Source organism: Rhea pennata, chromosome 2 (genome assembly GCF_028389875.1).
Source record: "Rhea pennata isolate bPtePen1 chromosome 2, bPtePen1.pri, whole genome shotgun sequence".
In the NCBI taxonomy this organism is placed as follows: Eukaryota; Metazoa; Chordata; class Aves; order Rheiformes; family Rheidae; genus Rhea; species Rhea pennata.
The window spans coordinates 54678147-54699410 of NC_084664.1; the positions used below are offsets into that span (position 1 = coordinate 54678147).

At 39.5% G+C, this 21264-nt stretch overlaps 1 protein-coding gene across 1 annotated transcript in view; it reads right to left on the reverse strand.

Moving 5' to 3' along the window:
- The window catches only part of MATCAP2 (microtubule associated tyrosine carboxypeptidase 2), a 31192-nt gene extending 19163 nt beyond the window's left edge, over positions 1–12029 (reverse strand). The window contains exons 1-2 of the mRNA XM_062569557.1: positions 11934–12029; positions 3847–4529 (exon numbers count right to left, since the gene is read on the reverse strand). Of these exons, the coding sequence (XP_062425541.1) occupies positions 3847–4529; positions 11934–11958 (708 nt within the window). The 5' untranslated portion in view covers positions 11959–12029. The remainder of the gene's footprint in view (positions 1–3846; positions 4530–11933) is intronic.
- Between the last annotated feature and the right edge of the window lie 9235 nt (positions 12030–21264).

A 21264-nucleotide genomic window follows, 5' to 3' on the forward strand; every position in this document is an offset into this window, starting at 1 on the left:
GTCTTCAGAACTATGCTACCTGGATAAACCCAATAGCCTTGTGTTACACATTAACACTGTCTTATCTGTAAGTTTAGCTTAGGAATGAATTTAGTACATGTTGCTAATAAAACAGTGAGGTGCTTTACAATCAAATATCCTTTACAGCCAATGGCACTTTCATGGATCTTCAACACATCTAATCTGCAGTATCAGCAGAATGCTACAAGAGGTTATTCTGCATTAAATGTCTTGTCATTTAGCCTTCCCCTTTCACTTGCTTATCTCTTCCATCACCTGAGACGCTTGCTAATTGTAAGCTAGTTCAATTCACCTACCACTTGTCAGGATTTAAATGTGTGTAACACAAACACTTATGATGTGGTTTAACTGATTGTTTTTCCCTTCCCATTTAATTTAAAATTCTATTTTTCTGTATAAGCACAAAGGAGAAAAAAAGTACAAGTCTTTCTCAGGAAAGACTACATGTTTAACAACAACAACAACAAAAAAAGATTTAAAAAGATATCTTTACTGCCCTTGCCTATCATTCAAGAAATAGAGGTGTTCAGAGGCAAATTACTTGAATTTGCAATTTCCTTACTAGTTTAAGTTCAGAAAATGGCAACTGATAAGTCAGCTGCTCTGCAAAGATAAGGGCAATTACTTCTACCTAAATATTACCACCTAAGGCATCAATACAAAAATTATAAATGCTTTAAGTGTTAATAAAAACTAACAACTAAGGACAACTAGTCTGAGCCAGAAGGAAAGCAGATAAGCAAGCTTTCACAGAACCTAAAACACAGGGCTGCTGCATTAACCTTCAAATACAGCAGTAGAGAATTATTTCTGTAGCATTAGAAGTGTCAACTAAACTGAAAAGTTAGAAGTCTGACATGCTATGTATTACTTCTTTATTTCTCAAGTTCTCTTCCTTAACAGCACACACTGCATGACTCATGGAAGGCAGGGCCTTATTATGTAGAAAATAAGATAAAGCAAGAGGAAAGAAACAAATCGAGTGTGAAAAAAAGGAGATGTTGGAAGTATAATTTTGAAGTATATTAATAATGCAAAAATATTGACTGTATGGTTGTGAAAAGTCAAAGGAAAAGAGTGGGATATGCCTGTGGTTAAAATATTTAATCTGTCTAGAAGCATGGGGGAGAAGGAAGTGCTCCCAAGCCTGCATTTTCCCAGCTGCGGTACTGTGGTGTCAATTGTTGGCAAATCCATACTGTTCTTTGCCTATTTTTGCTTAAAGGGCGAGGGGAGTGTTGTCATGTATTGCCACTGATTCCACTGACATGCACAAAGGCAAGAAGGATAATAAGAGAATGCAACCTGTTTTCATGTCTTAGCAGGCTAGCTTCCTAGGTGGGTAAAATTACCTTTAAAATGATTTTAAAGACCTTAAATTCTGAATTGTCTGGTTTTGATCTCATTTTGCTCATGTATCCTAGCAGCCCCTATGAAGCTAGAGAGTTAGTGCGAAACTAGTTTTACTGAAATTTAAGTCATAGAAGAGCAAACAACGGTAAGTCACTGTAAGCCTCTTCCACAAATGGGTTAAGAGTAATTTCATTTCTGCTCACAGAAAGTAAAGCTTCCTAATATAACTGCAATAACCAATTAAAGTCTAAAATACTACAGGAAACAAAATAGAGCTGATGCCTTTTTACAGAAAAAAAGGAAGACTACTTGCAGTTGTGTTTGACTACAGACTACTTGACATTGTGAGTACTTTCATTATAGATCTAATTTGTCTTTTCAGAACTTAACACTTCCTATTAAACACTTGCATGTTTCTCCTCATAAGTAAAATCTGAATGGAAAAAAATAGCATTGAAGAAAACTGCTCATACAACATTATGGACTAAAACTTTGGGTAACGCTGCTTTTTCTAGATAATAAATTTGCATGAAATGAAATTCAAATTTGTGTGGGAATGAAAATTTCTGAAGCTAGTTGCAGATTTTAAAAAAGAGAGAGAGTGCCATCTGCTGGACTGACTTGTGTTAAAAGTGCTATTATGTTCACTTGCATGAAGCTCAGGATGTTTGTTCAATATTTTTTTAGGAACTGAACTTTGAAGAAATGTTTTTACTGCTACAAATTTGTCACTTAAACTAAATTTTAAGAAAGAATTTACAACTCCTTGATAGGTTTCATAAATATCATACTTAACTGAGTATGAAATACCTAACTGCTTTTATAAAGGTGTTATAAAAGATTTATTTGAAAAGGTTAATGTTACAAATCAGAATAATGCTAAGGGATTATTCACTACTAAAAAGGCTGAATACTCATCATGAAGGTGTGGGCTCTCTCCTCAGAAGGAGGTTAAATTACTGACAGGCTTGCTACATAAAATCATCATGCATAAAATCACTTTTAAAGCCCTGCTACCTCATACTGAAAGGGATAATTTGAATTAAATTCCATTTGACAAATGCGTTATTGTTGATTTGCAGTAATTGATTAATGTCGCTAACGCTGCTGTAAAAAACTAAAGGAAGCCTTGTTAAATGCTCTAGTCAAGGAGTAATTTTATTTGGTATCAGAATGATTTATTTTGTTGTTTAGAAAAATGGGAGCTAAATCTAAGAATAGAAGAGGTGTTGCGTTTTCATAAAGAAAACATTTTCTTAATGAAAACCCAGCAACTGAGTTACTTAAAAAAAAATACATATATATGTGTGTATATTTTTTTCCAATGTGAAAATGCAGAATAGCCCTTATGATACAATGACTGAATTAATGGGTAAGAATGTCTGCATGTTTCGTTCGATTTGAAAATAAATGCCAGATTCTCCACAAGTCTGGAGTCAATCATTAGAACCCATGGTAACCTAATTTGGGACATCTTTTGCATCATGCATTTTAGGAGTTTTGCAGTGAAATAATCATACTACAAAGAAGGGAAACCTGTGGAAGCAGGATTTGTTCCCAGATTAAATATCACTTCAAGTGTGAGAGTCTCTGTTTAAGAAACCTTGTCAGACCTAATGGCTTAGAAAGACCTTATTAAAAGAATGTGGGAAGAGAACTGTTTCTTATATTATATAGATAACACTGTTCTGATACTTAAGTCAAATTTCAAAGCAAAATTATTTTTGATTCAGACAGCTAGGAAGCCAAGTTGATTGCAGAGAATGGGAACTATGCTATGATACCATATTATTATTAAAAAAAAAAGCCACATATTTTTAAAGAGTTTTATCTGTCTCTGGAATGGAATTCTGGTCAGGATCAGGGATATAGCACTGATTTGCTGCTTGACTGAGCTTAGTACTACGTAAATATTCTTCCAAAGTTAAATATTCTTCCAAAGTTAAATATTCTTCCAAAAAGTTAATTAAACCAAGTAAAATCAACACATGCTTATCCAATAACCATGACTTCAAGGTAATCAATTGCCTTCTCCTCCCCTCCCCAATAAATCCATGTGTCACCAAGAGGATTGGCAGGATTTCTGTATTGCTTTTTTTTCTATTTACTAAAGCCTATTTATGCATTGTATTTTTCCTATATTGGATTCTACTTCATTGCCTAAGAAGCTTTCTTGCATTAAACTATGTTTCAGGTAAACACAGTTATGCAAAACTATGACTTTATCCTACAAAAAAAACTGTAAACATTAAGAAGGTTTTCACTTTATCAAAAAAAAATCTTTCAGTTCTGCTGTTGTCTTATCATCATTGATGCATTTTTAAATAGTATGTGAGAAAGATTAGAAGGCATAGTTTTGCACTTGCTACAGATAAAGCCAAATATCATCTCTATAAGCATGGAAAAAAATACAAAAGTTATCAGTGGAGAGAGAGCAGGAAGAGAGGAAGGGGAAAAAAAACAAAAATGTACCTGCTTGAGAAATCTGTCAGATGCTTGGCTATGCTTAGCTAACACATTTGGCAGTGCAGGGTTTGCATATTCAAATTGAGGATTGTATGTGAAATCCGACTTGAAGAATTTCATCTTCTCTTTCTCCACATTGGAAGGCTTGATGGCAGTCAGTAAACAGAGCTTTCGGCCAGAGACATCTCCCTCTTTTCCATGGCTTTTTGACAACTGGGATTGTTTTGGCTTTGTTTGATTAAAATGCCTTTTAGTTCTACTCCTGGGTCGAGGAGGCAGTCCTATGCTGTTCCCTGCAACTGAAATGCTGTTTGTAAGCTTCATGCTGCTAGACGCCGGGCTAGTGATAAGGATGGAAGGCTGTCGGTTTGTGCAATACCATCCGCTGCTGAACAAGGGCAGTGGGCCTTGGATTTTGCGATGCTCACCGCTTCGCAAGGTGGCAGAACACTTTGTGGCTTTTCTGTGTTTCTTATGGTGAGCAGATGACTGCTTTTGGGCCTGGTGTTTTTTTTCTTCTTTGCTCTGCAGCAGGACGTTGTAGCTACTGGTTCCTGTTGTGAAAGTGTCCTTAAGAATCCCAGTAGACAGGTGCTGGAGACTGTTTTCATTATTAATGTTCAGCTTATGTTCTTCTGGACTCAGGATTGATTTCTTAGAGAGCTCTTGCTTAGGCCAGTGAAGTTCTTCTGCATTAAAAAGGGAAAAGCCAAAAACAAATCTGTTGTTCTATACAGCAATATGAACCTTAAGATCCCCAAACAACAACATAAACAAAACACAAAACTTGACTAGATATAACTTGGCATGACTGCAGTTAACAGAGTCTTGACTTTTAGACATATGGAAGAATTTTGTGTGTGTGCGTGTCTGTCTGTCAGCTTTAACCACCTTAGCCTGGGCTTGTAAGATCCAACTACACAAGTATTCTATGTTTGCAGCTCCATGTGTAGATGCGCAGCTTCCACAAGTGCACTCAGTTTGCAGCTAAGAACTAACATGTTTAAAATGAGATTCCTGTGCATGGCTTTATAAATGCATACCGTCACGTCACCATCTTAAACTTCTAGTTTCAAGCAAGACCTGATTGATCTTTATCATGTAAGGAAGGCCTCTGCATGGATAAAGGACAGCTTGAAAACTAGGGAACAACTGTAGAAATATGTAGGCTATACTGGGAGCGAAACTCCAGAGGGATCTGTGCTGGGATATATGCAGCCTGGTGTTGCCTCATCTGTAAAATCTGATTTGCAGAACGTGCTCTCAGGAAGGATGGCATCTAGAATGGCATAGCCACCGAACAATTTGCAACACTGTAGAAATAGTATGGTAAAGTTTAAAGGGCTTCCATGTTTTGCATTTATTCCCTAATACAGAGAAAAAGTTCTAATTAAAAAAGGTGGAGGGAAAGAAGAGAGATCAGTTAGTCACAAAGGCACCTCTAAAATCTTAAACCACACTGCCATTGCATTTATTCAAATTTCTATGGGAACAGCTGGTTTAAAGAAAATACTTCAGAAAAAATACTATAAACTGAATGCGAGAAGTAAAGCTTCCTTTAGTGAAGGAACTCTCCTCTCTTGCTGTGATCTGGGTCTATCCCTGGGGCAGACTTCTAGGGAGACAGGTCCCTGGTATAGAGTGGCTGCATGTGAAAGTCACTGAGGATTAAAATTGTATTCAACATTTGTGATGACTGGTAAGAGAACTGATCTCTGTGCACTGGTCCTAACCGCCTCCTCCTCCCACTAACTAGTTGCTAGGTAAGCTGAAAGTAATGGCATAAATAAATCCTGCCACAGAGGAAAGCTTCCTACTTCCATGTCTAAAGTGAAGGAATTCACAGAACAGGAGATACGGCCAGAGATTGACTAAAAGGCCCCAAAGGCATTCTAGCTTCAGCCCACAGTTATATATAGCTCAGCTGTAATTACTTTACATGCAGTAATTATATCCTGAATGGAACATTAAAAAGAGTTCATTAAATGCCTCCAAGGAAAATAAATCAATTGTAGTTTAATTTCAGATTTTCACAGGAAAATTAGGTTTTGCTCCCCAAATAAGCACCATAACAAAGCATTTCATGCCCTCAGAACTGTCCATTCCATGTAAATTTGTGTTCTTCAAGTCTCCTGAAGGTAATGTTTAAACAGCAAAAAGACTGAGGTCCTGTTTCCATGAATGTATGACAAGAAATCCACTAGAAAGATAAAGGCATTAGCCTATTCTCCTCCACTAAAACATGCATGCCTGATATAAGATCTGTTTTGTTTCACAGTAAGTTTGAGCGCCTTCCTTCTACGTTTGGCAGAGGAATGCACTCCTCAACTTTCCCGTTCAAATTCCAGCAGATCACTGTCATGAGGTGCATGACACCTTGCCTACCTGGCTTACCTTGCTTTAGCAGGTACTGCAGTGGTGAGAAACCACGACTCCCATCGCAAGGAAACAGTATCAAACATGCAGTCAGGCTACTCTGTAGTGGGCGTTCAGCTATGCGTGCACTCATCTACAAACTATTGCTACATAATGAAAGGCGTTTTTTTGGAAAACGGTATAGGGCAACTGCTCTCACATCTTTCTTGGCAGGTATTAAGGACTGGTTTCAGGCCTGTACTAAATATGACAGTGCAAGAATCCTTCCCTTTAAGAAAGGTAAAGGATTCAGAATGGCAGTTATGATCTTTATGGAAACTCTGATTAGCAGTGTGAACTTCGATATTTTACAAAAAGAACTAGAAAAAATACCTGAGGCAATGTCAAAGCCATCTTGCAAAACAACAACAAGCTCTTGAAGTTGTTACTCTAGTATGTTTGTGGTGGTGATTAATATTGATTAAAAATAAATGATATTTTAATTATTCTGTGTTACAGACAGCTATGTATCTCACCCTTGATCTTGGTATGTACCATATCTTGAAGGATGTATCTTGTCCAGCCACTTGTGGTTTCAGACATTCTTGATGTTGGAAGTTGCAACAAAAAAAAATACATGATCTGCCAGCTGCCTCCATAAGAGACAGGCAAAGATCACTGCGTAAGCAGGATTATATTTGTCTTAGGTTGTCAAACACAACTCTTGATGGCTCTAAAAGCCTCCAAGGAACTGTTCCCAGATCCATATAATGTTCTTAAGAGCCAATGTTTGGCTGCACAAATGGCAAGTTTGAGCCTCCTCGCTTGTACTAGTAGAAGTGCCACACCTCCATTTCATCAGTGACTCTCCTGCAGTGAGACCAGATCCAATGGACTAGTCTTTTTTGTCTCCACGTTTGCAGAAGGTGGGAGACTTCAACTGCTGCTTCTAAGTGGCACAATATATGCCATTTGTGCCTCAAAATGTGTTTCACTTCTGCAAATATTAAGATTTGTATTATCTGTAGCTATTTACAGGGTAAACACTGTTGTAACAAAATCTTTTGGGGACAAAAGACTCTACACTGCAGATCTTTTACAGATGGGTTGCTGGCTTAACTTGTGTGTGATTAGAACCATTAGATGGCAAGCATAAGATCTATAAAATACATAAACTGCCTTTACTAGATTACCTCTAACTTAGGTACAACAGACTTTTGAGCTGCTTAAAACAGGATGAAGTAGTGCTGTTCCTGACAGGTGTTCCCACACTTGTTCCATCCGACTGCTTATTCCTCCCTGGGTTTCCTCTTGCCCACACCTCTATGAGGGCACCAAATATTTGTGCAGCCACAGGTTCAGCTGTGAACCAGACTGAGAAATGGATCTAGCCTGAAACTAACCCAGCCAGAGGCAGCAATCGGGGCAAGGACAGGGGCCAAGGGCAGGGACCACTTCTATTTTGAGTAGTTCCAGTTTAAACTGCTCGTAGAACTAGATGTAGCTTCTTCTTTCCCTTCTGCAGTCTTTTAACTCCCTCACACTGTTAATTTTACTAAAGTTGATGATGAGCTGTTACTCCCTTAGAATATTTAAAAAGTGACAGGTCTCCCTCTGAAGACATTTTCCTTTCTACTTCCTATCCTCTTGGTGAAGAAGCTACCTCCGTAGCTCCTTCCCCTCTTTTTGATGATATCTGCTTTAACTCTGTTCCTTAACTTTTCCACGAATATAGTCAAATCACAAGCTATGGAGTCTTTACTAACCCTGCTTCATATTCACTCTTTCTTTCCCTCCACTTTGCTCACTCCAGCCATCACAGTATTAGATGAGACCAACAGACTTTTTCAGGCTATCTATCTAATAAGGAACATCCCTTGCACGCTCTTCATCTTTTCCAACAGAAAATAGTTATTTTTAAATAACTTCCAATGCATTTGGAATTTCAATGTATTTACTCTTCCAGTTGCTAAAATGCAAACTATGGGTCCTTTCCCGCATTCCCATGTGAATCTACCTTTAAGATCTGCGTCAATATTAGTAAGGGCTTAAATAACTAGAGGTGTTAAGCAATCACAATCTCTGTAAACTCCAGAGCTATTTAAATACCAGATATTCAAAGTTAAACTGAAGAGGACCATAAGTGGTATATAGGCCTAAAGTGCTATATAAGGATGAATCCCCCATTACATATAATAGATCTGCATGAAGAAGTGACAAACTCAAGGCACCAAGCCTGAACAAATGACAAAGCTAATCTTGATCTTCATTTAAACATCCTTAGCTTTTTCTCCTGCAGAAAGAATGCTGAAAATGCAAATCAATCAACTGCTGGCTGGGTTAAGCTGCCCTTTTTTTTTTTTTTTTTTTTTAATTTAGCATCTCCTACAGAGGAAATATTTGAGACAGAAACCAAAGCCCAGTAAGCCATAAGCTTTGCATTCATTCAGAACCTAATTTTGAATTAACAAAATTAAGTTGTGAGTGAGAAGTCAACTCTTTTGCTTTGCACTGCTTAATTTCTAATTGCTAAAATGCCTCTCTTTTTTCAAAATAAGAGCCAAGGAATGGTTTTTGCTTAGGTATAGAATATGTGGATATATATGGCAGAAAGGTTTACTATAAATCACTTCAGATCCACTCACAGACTATAGAGCATTAACTGAACTAAAAGTATGTTAGCTTTTAGGCAACTCAGTTTACTAAACAGTATTAAAGCTTCCTGAGATTAATTAGTAAAGCTTGCTGATTGAAATCGAGTTTTAGTAGTCCTGATATAAAAAACATCATCCAACAGCCTATGTTTTGAAAACATACACTTGTGTTCTAAAAAATGCCAATGTATCGTATTGCTGTGCACTAGACAATCAGCCAACAGATTATCAGTCCACATTAGTTACACAAATTGACTAGCAGTAATTTCCAGCTTGTAAATCTATCATATAGATTTTATTTTTCGCACCTCATCCACATGTGAAGGGAAAGAGTACACAGAGAAGTATAAGTCTAATTTTCCTGTCTTTATAGATTTCAGTCTTTACAGTAGAAAGCAACAGTCAAAGAACACTGGCCCCGGCCTTTAGCTGCATTTGAGAATCTCTCAAAAATGTTTAATTTAGGCACAAAACCAGATTCTCTCCACTGATCTCACTTCCGAGCACTTGGAAGTCACAAAGCCGTAAGTCCGTCAACAACAAAAACTAGTCTAGTCTGTCCTAGAAGATTGCCCCCGCACGTTTACTTCCATTTATTTACATCTTGCTCTTCTCTGCAACAGCACAACAATACACACAGAGGTCCTGCAGATGCTGATAAATTATGACACTAAGTGATCTGCCAGACTTGGGAGCAGGAAGTGATGATGTAGAAATAATCAGGAAGAGGCGGAAGAGCTGCCTGTCCCCATTTTGACACCAATGGGGTATGAAGGAGAGAAACCCTTCTCCTGTTCAGGGGAAATGTGGTCTCAGTGTCTTGGGCCAATGTAGAGCACTACCCCTCTTTTGACCAGCTGCATTTGGTTTCTGCTGTCCCTTGAGGTGGGTTAGCAGGGCAGACAGCCAGTAAAAAGCAACTCCCCTCCTGTCTGCCTAAAGGATCTCACATCAGAGCATGAGCAGCTCCAAGCCAAAATCTCATTGCTTTTAAGAAATCTGCTGGAGTTGACAATACTTGGCTTACTCCATACTGCAGATACAATTACATTGCTAGCTTTGGATCTTGTAGCACCACGAACTACCAAATCTTGTCAGAGGCTGTCAGTTAGAAAGCATACCTGTTAAATTTTGTATCAAGTTCAGGAACATACAGGTTTCTGTCTTTCAGAAACTGATGTACTGAGCTAATTTTATTATGTCAGTAATACGTTTAATAAGAGTCTAATGTTAGAATTTTCCACAAATTCTGGTGAATGTTGTGGAAAAATTTTCTTCTTCTAGGCCACTTGTGGGTAGGTGCTATCCAAGCAGCATCCTAAATTGCCACTTGTTCCATAGGTGGCGTAAGGTGAATAGATGATAGATCACAGAATCAGTAAGGCTGGAAGGGACCTCTGGAGATCATCTAGTCCAATCTCTCAAATGTGCATAGGTCTCTCTCTGCCCAGCTAGCCCTGCTCTAAAAATGTACAGAGCTCTTGTGATTTCTGACCAGCTGTCACTCAGGTGATATGAACTTTTCTGCATAATCCTTTCCAAACTGCAGATACAATTCCTGCAGCACTTAGCAAGGATTTATTGGAGAATTTCCTCCTACCACAGGAATATAATGATCTGAGCCACTGCTTTTGTTTTTCAGTTTAGTGTTATCATTTTAGAATATACTTTTTTAAAAACTCAAAATCAGAAAATAATACTTCCAATAGCATGATTTGGATTTTCAAATCTGCAGAAATGCAAATAATTTAACGTGACCTGTCCACAAGTAAGAAGAAAATAATGAAGTCTGAAACTGAAAGATGAGAAAAAAACAAAAGGACATGTCAAAATTCAAAATTATCACAGAACATATTACAACTACTATCCCATCTTTTTTTATGTTACAAAGAAATTTATCTACAATATTCAGGTAATATGAATGGACTAACAAGTATGTGTGGATGTTCACTAGCTCCAGCCTGTACAATTTGTGGGTGCAGAGGGCCACAGAAATAACATTTTGCAACAAACCTGGCTAGAGAGAGGGTTGTGTGCGAATTGTCTGTTTGTGGAGTAACAGAAGCTGACTAGCTGATATCATAGATTACCTTACCATTATAAACACTTCCAATGTTTGCAAACACTCAGGAGTTTTGAATAGAAAGCGCCAGGCAACCTGAACTGCACAGCACTGGCAGCTCTGTCTACAATGACCGAAATGGTTTAGTTGTGGAATTAGCCACTGAGCTCCTATAAAAACACTAGCACACAGCTATTTCCTATTTTTCACTGTATGAATATTTATTAAACAGAGCCCTGTCATACTGAAAACTTTGAAATGCAACTTAAATTTGTTTTCCAAAAGGTCTACCTCTTTGTTTTCTTCCTGTAATAAAACACCTGTCACTCAACTTCAGTTTGGAGCTCCAAAACCATGGGCAAGCTTCAAATATGGGAAAACTTGTCTGATTCCCAAGCTGCCGTTGTTGGTATACAACATCTTTCCTTTTAATAAATCTTGACCCCTGGGGATTGCAGTTCCTGCTGTGCATCCCCGGGAAGGCTTCACCTGGTTCCGTGAACTTTATTTCTGCTCCCTTTAGCACAAAGCAGAACTGACCCCTGGTAACATCCACACGCACGCATGGGAGAGCATATAAATTACCCAGGAAGGGAGTGTCTGTAAGAAGTCTTAATAAGGACTGTGGGGGGGTTCACCAAGCCATCTCCTTCGGGTCTCTTCTGGGCAGATTTCACTGCGACAGCACCACGCTGGAGCTGCTCAAGGCACCATGTGTCCAATGACTGTTTCAAGCACGGAAAGCAGCTGGGCGGCGGCGGGGGGACACCCGCAGCCTTCCAGCGGGAATTCTCCGTGCTGCGTGCACGGATTCTCGCATGCAGCGTACGGACAGGACACGCAGAAGTTGCCGGTATCACGCCAAAGGACTCTGCGTTGCGGTTACGTGCAGCAGGCAGAGCAAGGCGCTACACCCAGGACCGGCCGAGCCGCGCAGCCCTCCCCGACGAGCCGGCAGCCCGGCGGCTCCGCGGGCCCCGGGGCGGGCGGCGGCGGCGGGGCCGCCAGCGGGCCGTACTCACCGGTGACACGGATGGACTCCAGCATCGCGGCGGGGAAGGAGCGAGCGGCGCCGGGCACGGCGGCAGCGCGCAGCCTCGTCGCCGCCAGCCCGGCCGGCCCCGCCGGCGGCGGAGAGAAACGGCGCCCGCCCTGCCCTGCGGACTACACGTCCCAGCGCGGCCCGCGCCGCCGGGGCCCGCGCGCCGCGGCGGCGGCCGCGCCGAGTTGCATGCCGGGAGTTGTAGTGTAGGGGGGAGGCGCGCACCATCAGCATCAGTTACCGCATCGGGAATAATTAATAATAATTATGGCTATAAACCGGGCCTGTGGAGGGGAGAGGAGCGTGCGGCGCCCCTAGGCACAGGGTACGTGCCATTCTCGGAGACCAAGCCCCGGAGCAGAGCTGCTGCTTGCTAAAAACAACAGGAGGGTTGCGTCAGAGCAACCATTTGGGGCAATAACTTAGTAATCAGGAGGGTTATTGCAAACTGGGAATTAGTGCATAGAACTGAAAGCAGAAGATAGACTTTGCTTTGCATCCTTCATTTGCTTTTCTTGCTGTGACAGCTTTCCCTCACTGAAATGTAATCTGCACACAAATACCTATTAAATGTCAAACAGCAGTAAGCCAGTCTAGTTCAGTACTTCCAGTTGTGTAACCAAATAATGTAGATGTAGTCTACGAAGATTTTGTTACTTTCATGCAAACTTAAGGGCGCTGCTGAAGTAAGACTGTACAGGAAAACATTTTAGTGGGTGAAGGCATTTTCTAAGTGGTCAATACTTAACTGAAAAAGCAACTTAACTGCAAGCAACCTAACAGCATAGTAATATTGAACATGCATTATTTGAATGAACTGATCTGCCAAGGAGAGAATAGCTGGGAGGTTGTGTTTTGCTTTGGTTGAACAGCTTAAACGCCTGCAATTTTCCCCTCCCATCAATAAATTCATACCTGCAATACAGTGCACACGTAGATTCCCTCCAAAACATCAAGGTCGTATCATCCTAAAAGGCCATGAGATCTGACTGTATCCTCATGTCTCAAGAGACTGCAAGTCCATAGATGATACCTCTTCAGTAGTTTGGAGAACCCCTTCAGAGTAGTTCCTACATCCTACTTAAAAAGTGTTTTACTGAACATCATGAATCCTTCTTACAGCTATCTGCAAATATGCAGTTGCACCAAAGATCAGCTGGGCTTGCCTTACGGAATGCTGATCACCTACTCCTATCTTCTTTCATATCACTCCTCATAAGCCACAGTTAAAAAAGAAAAAAAACACTTTAAAGCACATATTTCAATTGTACCTACTACTGCCTCACACACGGTCAAGGACAGCGACTCTTAAGACCCGCTGAGAAGACTGAGATGGTGTTCTTCTCAGTCTACTAATGCAAGAGCTAATACTGAAACACGATTATGCCTAGCTGACAAACTGGATGTCCTTTATAACTTGAATTCTTTGAGAAGCAGAAAAGATAAAAGCTCTGTCAACATATCTAAGTTTAACCTAAAAAACCCTCTGAAGTACTTTGCTAACACTGTAGTATTTGGAACCTGCAGGCTTGTTTCCAAATCTCAAGTTGCAAGAACTGAATAAATGGTTCTTAAACAGAGATAGACAGAGCTATCACTGACAGGTTCATGTTTGCTCATGTTAGTTGGTAATTACAGAAAAAAAAAAAAAGTGGATCAGTTCAAGCAGTGTGAATAATCAGCGAAGCAGCTGAAGAAACGATAGGTGGTTGATACAAACTGAAGTCAATATGCCATTTTAGCATAACTACTCAGTAGTTTTTGCTGCGTAGACCCTAAATTCTCATCTGAGAGATGGGATTTTATTCATGCTTGGAACCCATAGCAATGAAGTTGATAGCGCCAGCTTTTGAAAAACACGTGCAGTTGAATATCATCTATACACTTCTATCTCCTCCCCTCAGTCCCTCCAGAGGATGCCTTCTCCATGTTTTCTGTCCCTTATCCACTTTTCCCTGGTGTCTGAGAGTCTTCTTCCACTGCATTCAATCACCCCTGAATCCATTGTTTTTTCCTCCCCACTGTTTCTTTCCCTGCTAGCCCTCCTCCTTCCCAGAAAGGCTTGAAGGTTTTGCGAGGGCTGTGCTAGCACCTGGCCCTAGCAGGAGGATGACAAAAACAGGAGCAGAAGGCACAAAGGAGGAATGCTAAAAGGCCAGCTGCCCCTGTTTTCTGCCTTGGCTCAGAATGAGCTTTGTCATGTTTGCTAATTAAAAGTACAGTGTAGATAAGCTCAGTAAAGAAAAAGTCCTATTGAATATGGAAAGAATGATATATGGATGTTTATTGTCCTTCTAACTGTTCTGACCTCAAAGGTACTTTAGTTTGAAAGACTCTCCAATTGGGCAGCAGGAAAGAGATTAGCCACTCTGTCATTAAAAAAATCCTGGAAGTTGGCAGTGCAGCTGGCATGGATAGTATCCTAACAAGGTGAGAGGACAAGGAGACTAAAATCAGCAAGGTTTAGCCAATAGCCACAGTCTGGAGTACATCTTAAATAATATAATACCACAATGCAAATACAATCTGTGTCTTGATATCACTTGTTCATTGTTAGGAGACAGAATTAAAGCTGACAGATGCACCTGCTATTTTAAAGCTCAACTTTAAGATAGTATTGCTTCCAGAGATCATTTTGCATTTATCTGGTCAAAAATACTGTAATTATTTGCATGTTGAAAAATATATCTGTATAAGCATCAGTAAGCTCTGCAGCATGCAGAGTCCAGAAGACCAGTGATACATTCTATTGATTTCTTGATCTGGCTCAAGCTAATACTGCAAAATTCAAATACGCGCACACACATACATACACATTTGGATTTTGTGTGTGTGTGTGTGTGTGTGTGCGTGCATCCTTGGTTTAATGTCTATTTTATTTTTTGCTCTCTCATAGTCACACTGATGTCTCGCCTTTCTTCCACCTCTCTGTGCTGAGAAACAAGAATCAGCACGGAACTAGGTAAGCTGAGAACAAGAGTATTTAAAATAAGCACTTCACATAACTTGGCATGACTTCAGAGCCAGCAGAGTGACAAGGTTATCCTACCCTCTCTGATTTGATGACTATTAGCTGGCTGAATACTTTCTGACCAAACAATTTCATTGACCAAGTGACTCCAGCTGACTTTCCTTCCAGCCATATTTTTTTTTTCTAGAAATGTCTCCTGAAGTGCCTGTAACGTTGCCATCTCGTCCCAGCTGGATACTTATCTTCTAGTACCTAGCAAAGGCAGTACATGTTTTTAGGGGGCTGCTTACTCATATAAACAGTCTTATTCAAAGAGGTTGCTATTTTAAGATGCCTTGAAAGTGTACAACTTGATGTAGCTCCAGTGTTCAGATTGATTTACATGCTGAATTTGCTCCTGCTTGATGTCAGGGAGGCTGAATACCATAAGCTCAGCCTGACAGTTGGTAACAAAACGGCAGCAAACCTCTCTATAAAGTTCACAGAACTGAAGGCAAAATAAAATTCTTATGATGTGGTCTATGTACAAAGGTAGCTCACTGTTGTCCTTCATCGTGGAAGAAAAGTCAGAAATGTGTATTGCATACAACCCTTTCAAAGGAAATTAGCTCTGTCTGTGGAGAATGTGGATTTCTAGAAGTTCTGAAGTTTTCTGAAAAAATGTGTGACTGTTTTTACACTCACAAATGTACTTATGCCTATTAAGAAGAAAAGAGACAAAGAACTGGGTGGAAGTTGTATAAATATATATTACAGTCAAGCTGGTACCTGCTTACAGTACAGACTGGTGGACCGATATGCCATTCTTGAACTTCTTGCTTGAAAGCTTCCTTTAACTATCTGCTTTCGCAGCAATGCCTTGTCACTTGTAGGAGTCACCTGGACCTTACTGTGGCAACATCAGGAGCAGGTCGGGCAGGCTGGGGGGCTTGAGCTCACCCCTCTCCACGAAAGCATACCATCAACATAGACACAGACCCTGTACTGACCTCAGCAATTTGCCCCCAAACTATGAGAATTCTTAAAATCATGTTTATGCTTTGAATGTTGGCCTTTTAATCACTGCTAGCGCATCTTCAATGGTGCTGTGAGAATTCCAGCTGAAAAGCAAACGTTTACATAAAAATGCAGCTTCCTTTTTCCATCTCTCTCTGTTTTATGAGATCCCTAGATACTGTTTATCATGGTGTCACTGCAGCCAAGCAGTGGGAGTGCCAAGGTCTCCAAAGGGGTGAGGAGGGCAGGGCACATACCATCCTACCTCTTGCTGATCCCTCTGGGTCCCCTGAGTTCAAGAGAGATTTTTGGACTAGATGTACAAGAAGATGAGCTCTCTGTACCAACCCACTTGTAAATCATTGTCCAGGAGCAGCAAGGGCAGGCTGTTCCGGGCAGCCCCACAGCACCCAAGGGCAATCCTCCGTAATACTACACCCAGACATTCAGTAACATTGCATTTGTACTATATATGGATCACTGCTTTATGTATTCCTCCACGAGATGCTCCTCTCCCTTTCATTGACAAGGAGCTGTGATCTCATTTTAATATCCCTTCAGTTAGTCTATTTTCCATGTCACAATAGCTTTTCCAAGTAAAAGTAGACTAAAATATCTGGGATATTTACTCATGTCTAACACTGGCTTATTGTAATGATATGTGTAGTACCTACTGATGCTGAGACGGCTGTATTACCAGTGTCCATCACGGCTGAGTCTGTAGAAAATATTCTCACCATTATATTTAGATTGTGTTTGTTCAAATGACAGTAGAATTTGTCCCTCTAGCAAAAGCTTCCTCTTAATTCAGATGTGCTTTTATTTTCTTTCCAAACAGAGAAAACAGTTTTCCAAAGCAAAAAAAGGATGCATCCTACAATTTTGTCTAAGTAGCACCCTCTACTGTAAAGATCCTATTACTGCATGGAAGATTCAGTATGTCTCTGTAGGGATTTTTTTCAAAGGTAGGATGTGGAAAAGAAACAGTCATGAGCTTATCTAAGACCCAGTATATATCTGTAAGTTTTTCCCTGTTTAGAAAAGTATATAGGCTATATTTAACTGGGATTACTTACTTAAGTTTTAACAACTTTAAGGTAATTTTGTGCTTACCATTCCTGAGCTTACACATTTTTTATGATATATTTTCTTTGTATAGTATAGTTTCTTGTATTTATTTAAAATAGGAGAATAAGACGTTGGCAAGGACAGGTCAGAAAACCACTGCCTGTTAGACTTACAGCATACTAAGCCTGCAAAAAAAGCAAAGCCACTAGAGTTGACAGAGCATTACTTTTTGAAAAATGGCTTTTCTACAGGAATCTCCTAATTTTTCCATCTTTTCTGAAAACTCTTTCAAGAATATAAAATGGGATACCATTTTGGTTGGTGAGACTGCTGATGTGATTATGTGATTACTGTATTTGCATTTTGCTACAGAGTTGCAAGCAAGTCATTGGATACTGTAAATTAATGTAATGGTCTAAATTAACATAATGGCACTCAAATATGCTCATGCCTGTTGCTCTATTTTAGAATTTTTATGTCAGCAAATGATACAGCTGTGCAGTATGGAAAAAGAAAGAAAAGAGGCTATTTTATAACCGAGACACAAAAGAAGGAAATCTTGGTAATTCTCCCTCTACTGTGTAAATCATGACCCAAATGAAAGGTCCTGAGAAACTTTCAGTGACTTAGTGATACAAATACAATATTATACTAAAGAAATTGTGAACAGAATAAATCTTTTTCAGAATACAAGATAGGCAAAGGTTTTTTAATTCCCACAGTGCTGTAAAAATGCAGCCTTCAACTGCGCAGAGTTTTTTCCTGAAACTCAGTCCACTTGACAAGTGTCTCTGTTGCTAATGAAATATGAGAGTTTGGTGTCATTCCCTATTTCACTAATTTCTCCATTTTAGTATATTTTCTCTTGTGTTTTTTTCATTTCTTGCTGTTCTGTCTTTATCTTTCCTTGTCACTTGCCATTCTCCACCCTATCTTCTCCTTTTATTTCTTTCTTCCGCAATCCTTTTGCTTTTCCCTGCACCATCAGCTTCTGTGTGACTTCTCAGTCACTCTTAGTATGAGATGGTGCATTTAATCTCTTACAAACTGTAAGAGTAATCCATCAATGTCCTCATGTGGCAATATAGTGTAGAATATAAATGACTACATACTTTTCCAGTCTTTAAAATGAATGACATCTTCAGTGAGCGTCTTCTTGAGTATCTTCCATGTTTTGCGAAATGAGAGGATAAATAAACCACACAGTGTAAAATTCATTCTGTGCTTTTTGAAAATGTAGTATATTTTCCCCTAGCAAATGTCTAGTTTAAGGGATTCGTCCTTCAACTACGTCTACCAGACCAGATTAATAAATAAAGCCTTCTGGTGTTACAAACCACAGTCCCAGCTGAAAGTTACACTGTAATGGTTATGGGGCCTCACATTCTTTTAGTCTGGTTGATTATGAATTTCCTACTAAGGCTGTTAGAAGACAGACACAGGCTCTGAGCATTGCTGGTTTAAATCCACATCAAACATGCAGCTGCACTGGGCTACTTACTCACCAGACCTGCCTCACTGCTGTCATAAATAAATTCCTTTACTGGATATAAGTCAGCCTGAGTTGCCTCTGTGATTATCACAGGAGCTGACAAAAAGTGTATAATCTCTTTTGCGTTGTCATAGAGAATAGATCTATGTGCTGGATATCAAAATTTTGTGATTAAGTATCCTTCCAATAGAAAATACAGATTAAGGGAAACTGATGTGTTCTGCCATACTGTGGACCTACCCTTCTATTTGTTGTTTGATGAAATCGCTCTCTCCCTTTCCATAGCCAAGTCTCTGGCATATTCATGGGGAGATCAGAGGGCAAAATTTGTTCTTCCTTTCAGAATTACTAAGGAGAGGAAGCCTATTACATACTTACTGATCTTCTGTATTGCAGGATCCCCTTGTATGGGGATCCTGGTGTGGTGGCTGTGGAAAGGGGACTCTCTTACAACTTGGCTCCCACCTAGTTTTATTCAGAGGACTAAAGAGAGAAACATCAGGATATAGGCCTACTCATGTATGTCCTACAGGCTGCATTGAGGGGGAGAAGATGGCAGGCTGGGGGGAGAGGCATGACCATGCTGGTGGACCCATCCTGAGTAAATTCTGCAAGAGCTTTCTTCTTGTCTCTTTCCCAAGGTTAAACAGCCTGCCTGAAGTCACTGTGAAGACTTATTGCTAAGGAAATTATAATCCAGAAATAATGATGCCCTGTACTGTCTATTATTTGATTCTCCTCTATCTGGCACCTCATGCAATCATATGTACCAGTGTAAAATGAGTATCAGAATCATGAGAACTTTTCAACTATTTAGCACATTAGCAGAGTACAAGGTACAGAACAGAAATACTTCACCAACTCTTGACAGGTTTAACTGACAGGAATTTTATTTGATAGTGCCACCAGGGTCTAAGTAACTCCCAGTAACATGGCTACACTACTGTTAGTCAAAGAGTGAATTTTCTGTTTTTAAAAAAGCCTTTTCTAGGCAAATTGAAACTCCAAGGAACAGTACAATGTACTGTATTATAATGCACTGTATTATAATGCAATAGATTGAAATCTGCTTGCAAGAACAAGGAAGGTGAGCATCAGCTTTCACTTTGAATTATTAGCTGTGAATAAAAGGAAATGACTTTTACAACTTGGAAGCTAGTATTTTTTTCTAGATGACATGATTACCCAGATTTTTCTATGAAGCAAAGGAGACATCTTGCTCATCTTTCCTGTGGAATTAGAACTCCATTTCTTAGCAGAAAGTAAATTTTGAAAAATATCCTCTGAGGATTACAGAGTGCTATGTAATGGACCACACTAGGATCAGCATTTTTGTCTTCAATATTTTACATCTATGACTATATTGCTATTGTAAGGAAGCCAGAACTACAAAACCTTTGGCCAATGCTCTCCCTGCTGTTTAAAAAATTTTTCCATTCGTATTAGGCTTCTAGTACAAACTTCTGTAACCCTCTGAAAATGAAAGAACATCCCTGAAAAGTCAGTAGGCTTAAAAATTTTTTGAAGGAGAAATTGAGAAAGTAAAATGTTTTTATTCCATGTCAAAAGACAAATGACTGGCTTCTGTACCCATGCTCTCTACTCCCATGAGAACTGCAAGTCTCCAGGTGCTTTACATTGTGTTATTTACTGCTACATAAGAAATTATTTTGCATTAGCTTTCCCCTGGCAGGGAGGAATCTTGTGGGGGAAGGAATGAATGAAGGCACTGATTCATAATTTCTGAATGCAAAGCTGGCATAAAATATTGAGCTGTTTAGCAAGCAGAGTTGGCCCATTGTTCTGCTGGTTTCAGCATGGCATTTCTTTCTCTTTCATTATGCCTTCAGATTGCGAAATATTAGTTGTTTTTTTCCAGAATCTGTAAAGCTTTATACAAATTTATTAAGAAAAAAATCAACCCTTCCTGGAAATGTCATTGCTATGGGCCTTTCACCCACCACTATGCAGGGAGGGGATCTTGTAGCATTCGAGAAGACAACAGTCCTTTTTTGGCTCTTTGGAGTGATACAGAGATTTTATATTTACTGTTTATTACTTTTTTGGAAAGCATATATTAATCCTTTGAGAAATTGAGAAAATAAATATTCCTGTTTATTTCTAGCAGAGATCCACTGAGTGTGGATCAAAATGATTGATTATTTACTCTGGAGAGAGAAAAAGGAAAGGAAATTTGTCACATAGCATGTTGCATTGACCTTGAAAGCAATTATACACTTCCATTGACCAATTATACACTTCCAGGAATGTTAATTTCATCTTCAGAATAAGCACAGAAATAATAAGTTACAGAAGTAAATTTTACAGGAAATTTGTATTACAGAATAAAGCGTGATTGTTTCCTTCTGCTATATAGCAGATTTGATTATGTACACTAACAGTGAAGCTAAGGCTATTGTTAGTGGGCAAATAGAGTCCCTAGGCAGAGCATCAAGCACTGAGACATATCCATTTGAAAGATAACAGTGTAGATGGAGCCATGTTTGGAAAAGCAGCGATGGTATCTGGAACTGCACCGTGCAAATCTTACACATCTGCACGTAAAGCAGAAAGCATGTTTAAACTGAAGCAATTCTGTTATGTTGGAAAGCCTCGAAGTGTGCACAACTTTTATTCCTTTGAGGTGACAGGAGAGAGGAAAGACTTAATAGTAGTTCTCTGTCTTAGTTTTCTATAAGTGACTTTGAAGTTTATACTGGTTATTTTGTCTGCTGGTGTTTGCCTGCATGGATTCTGTACTGCTCCATTAAAGGAAAGTTTTTA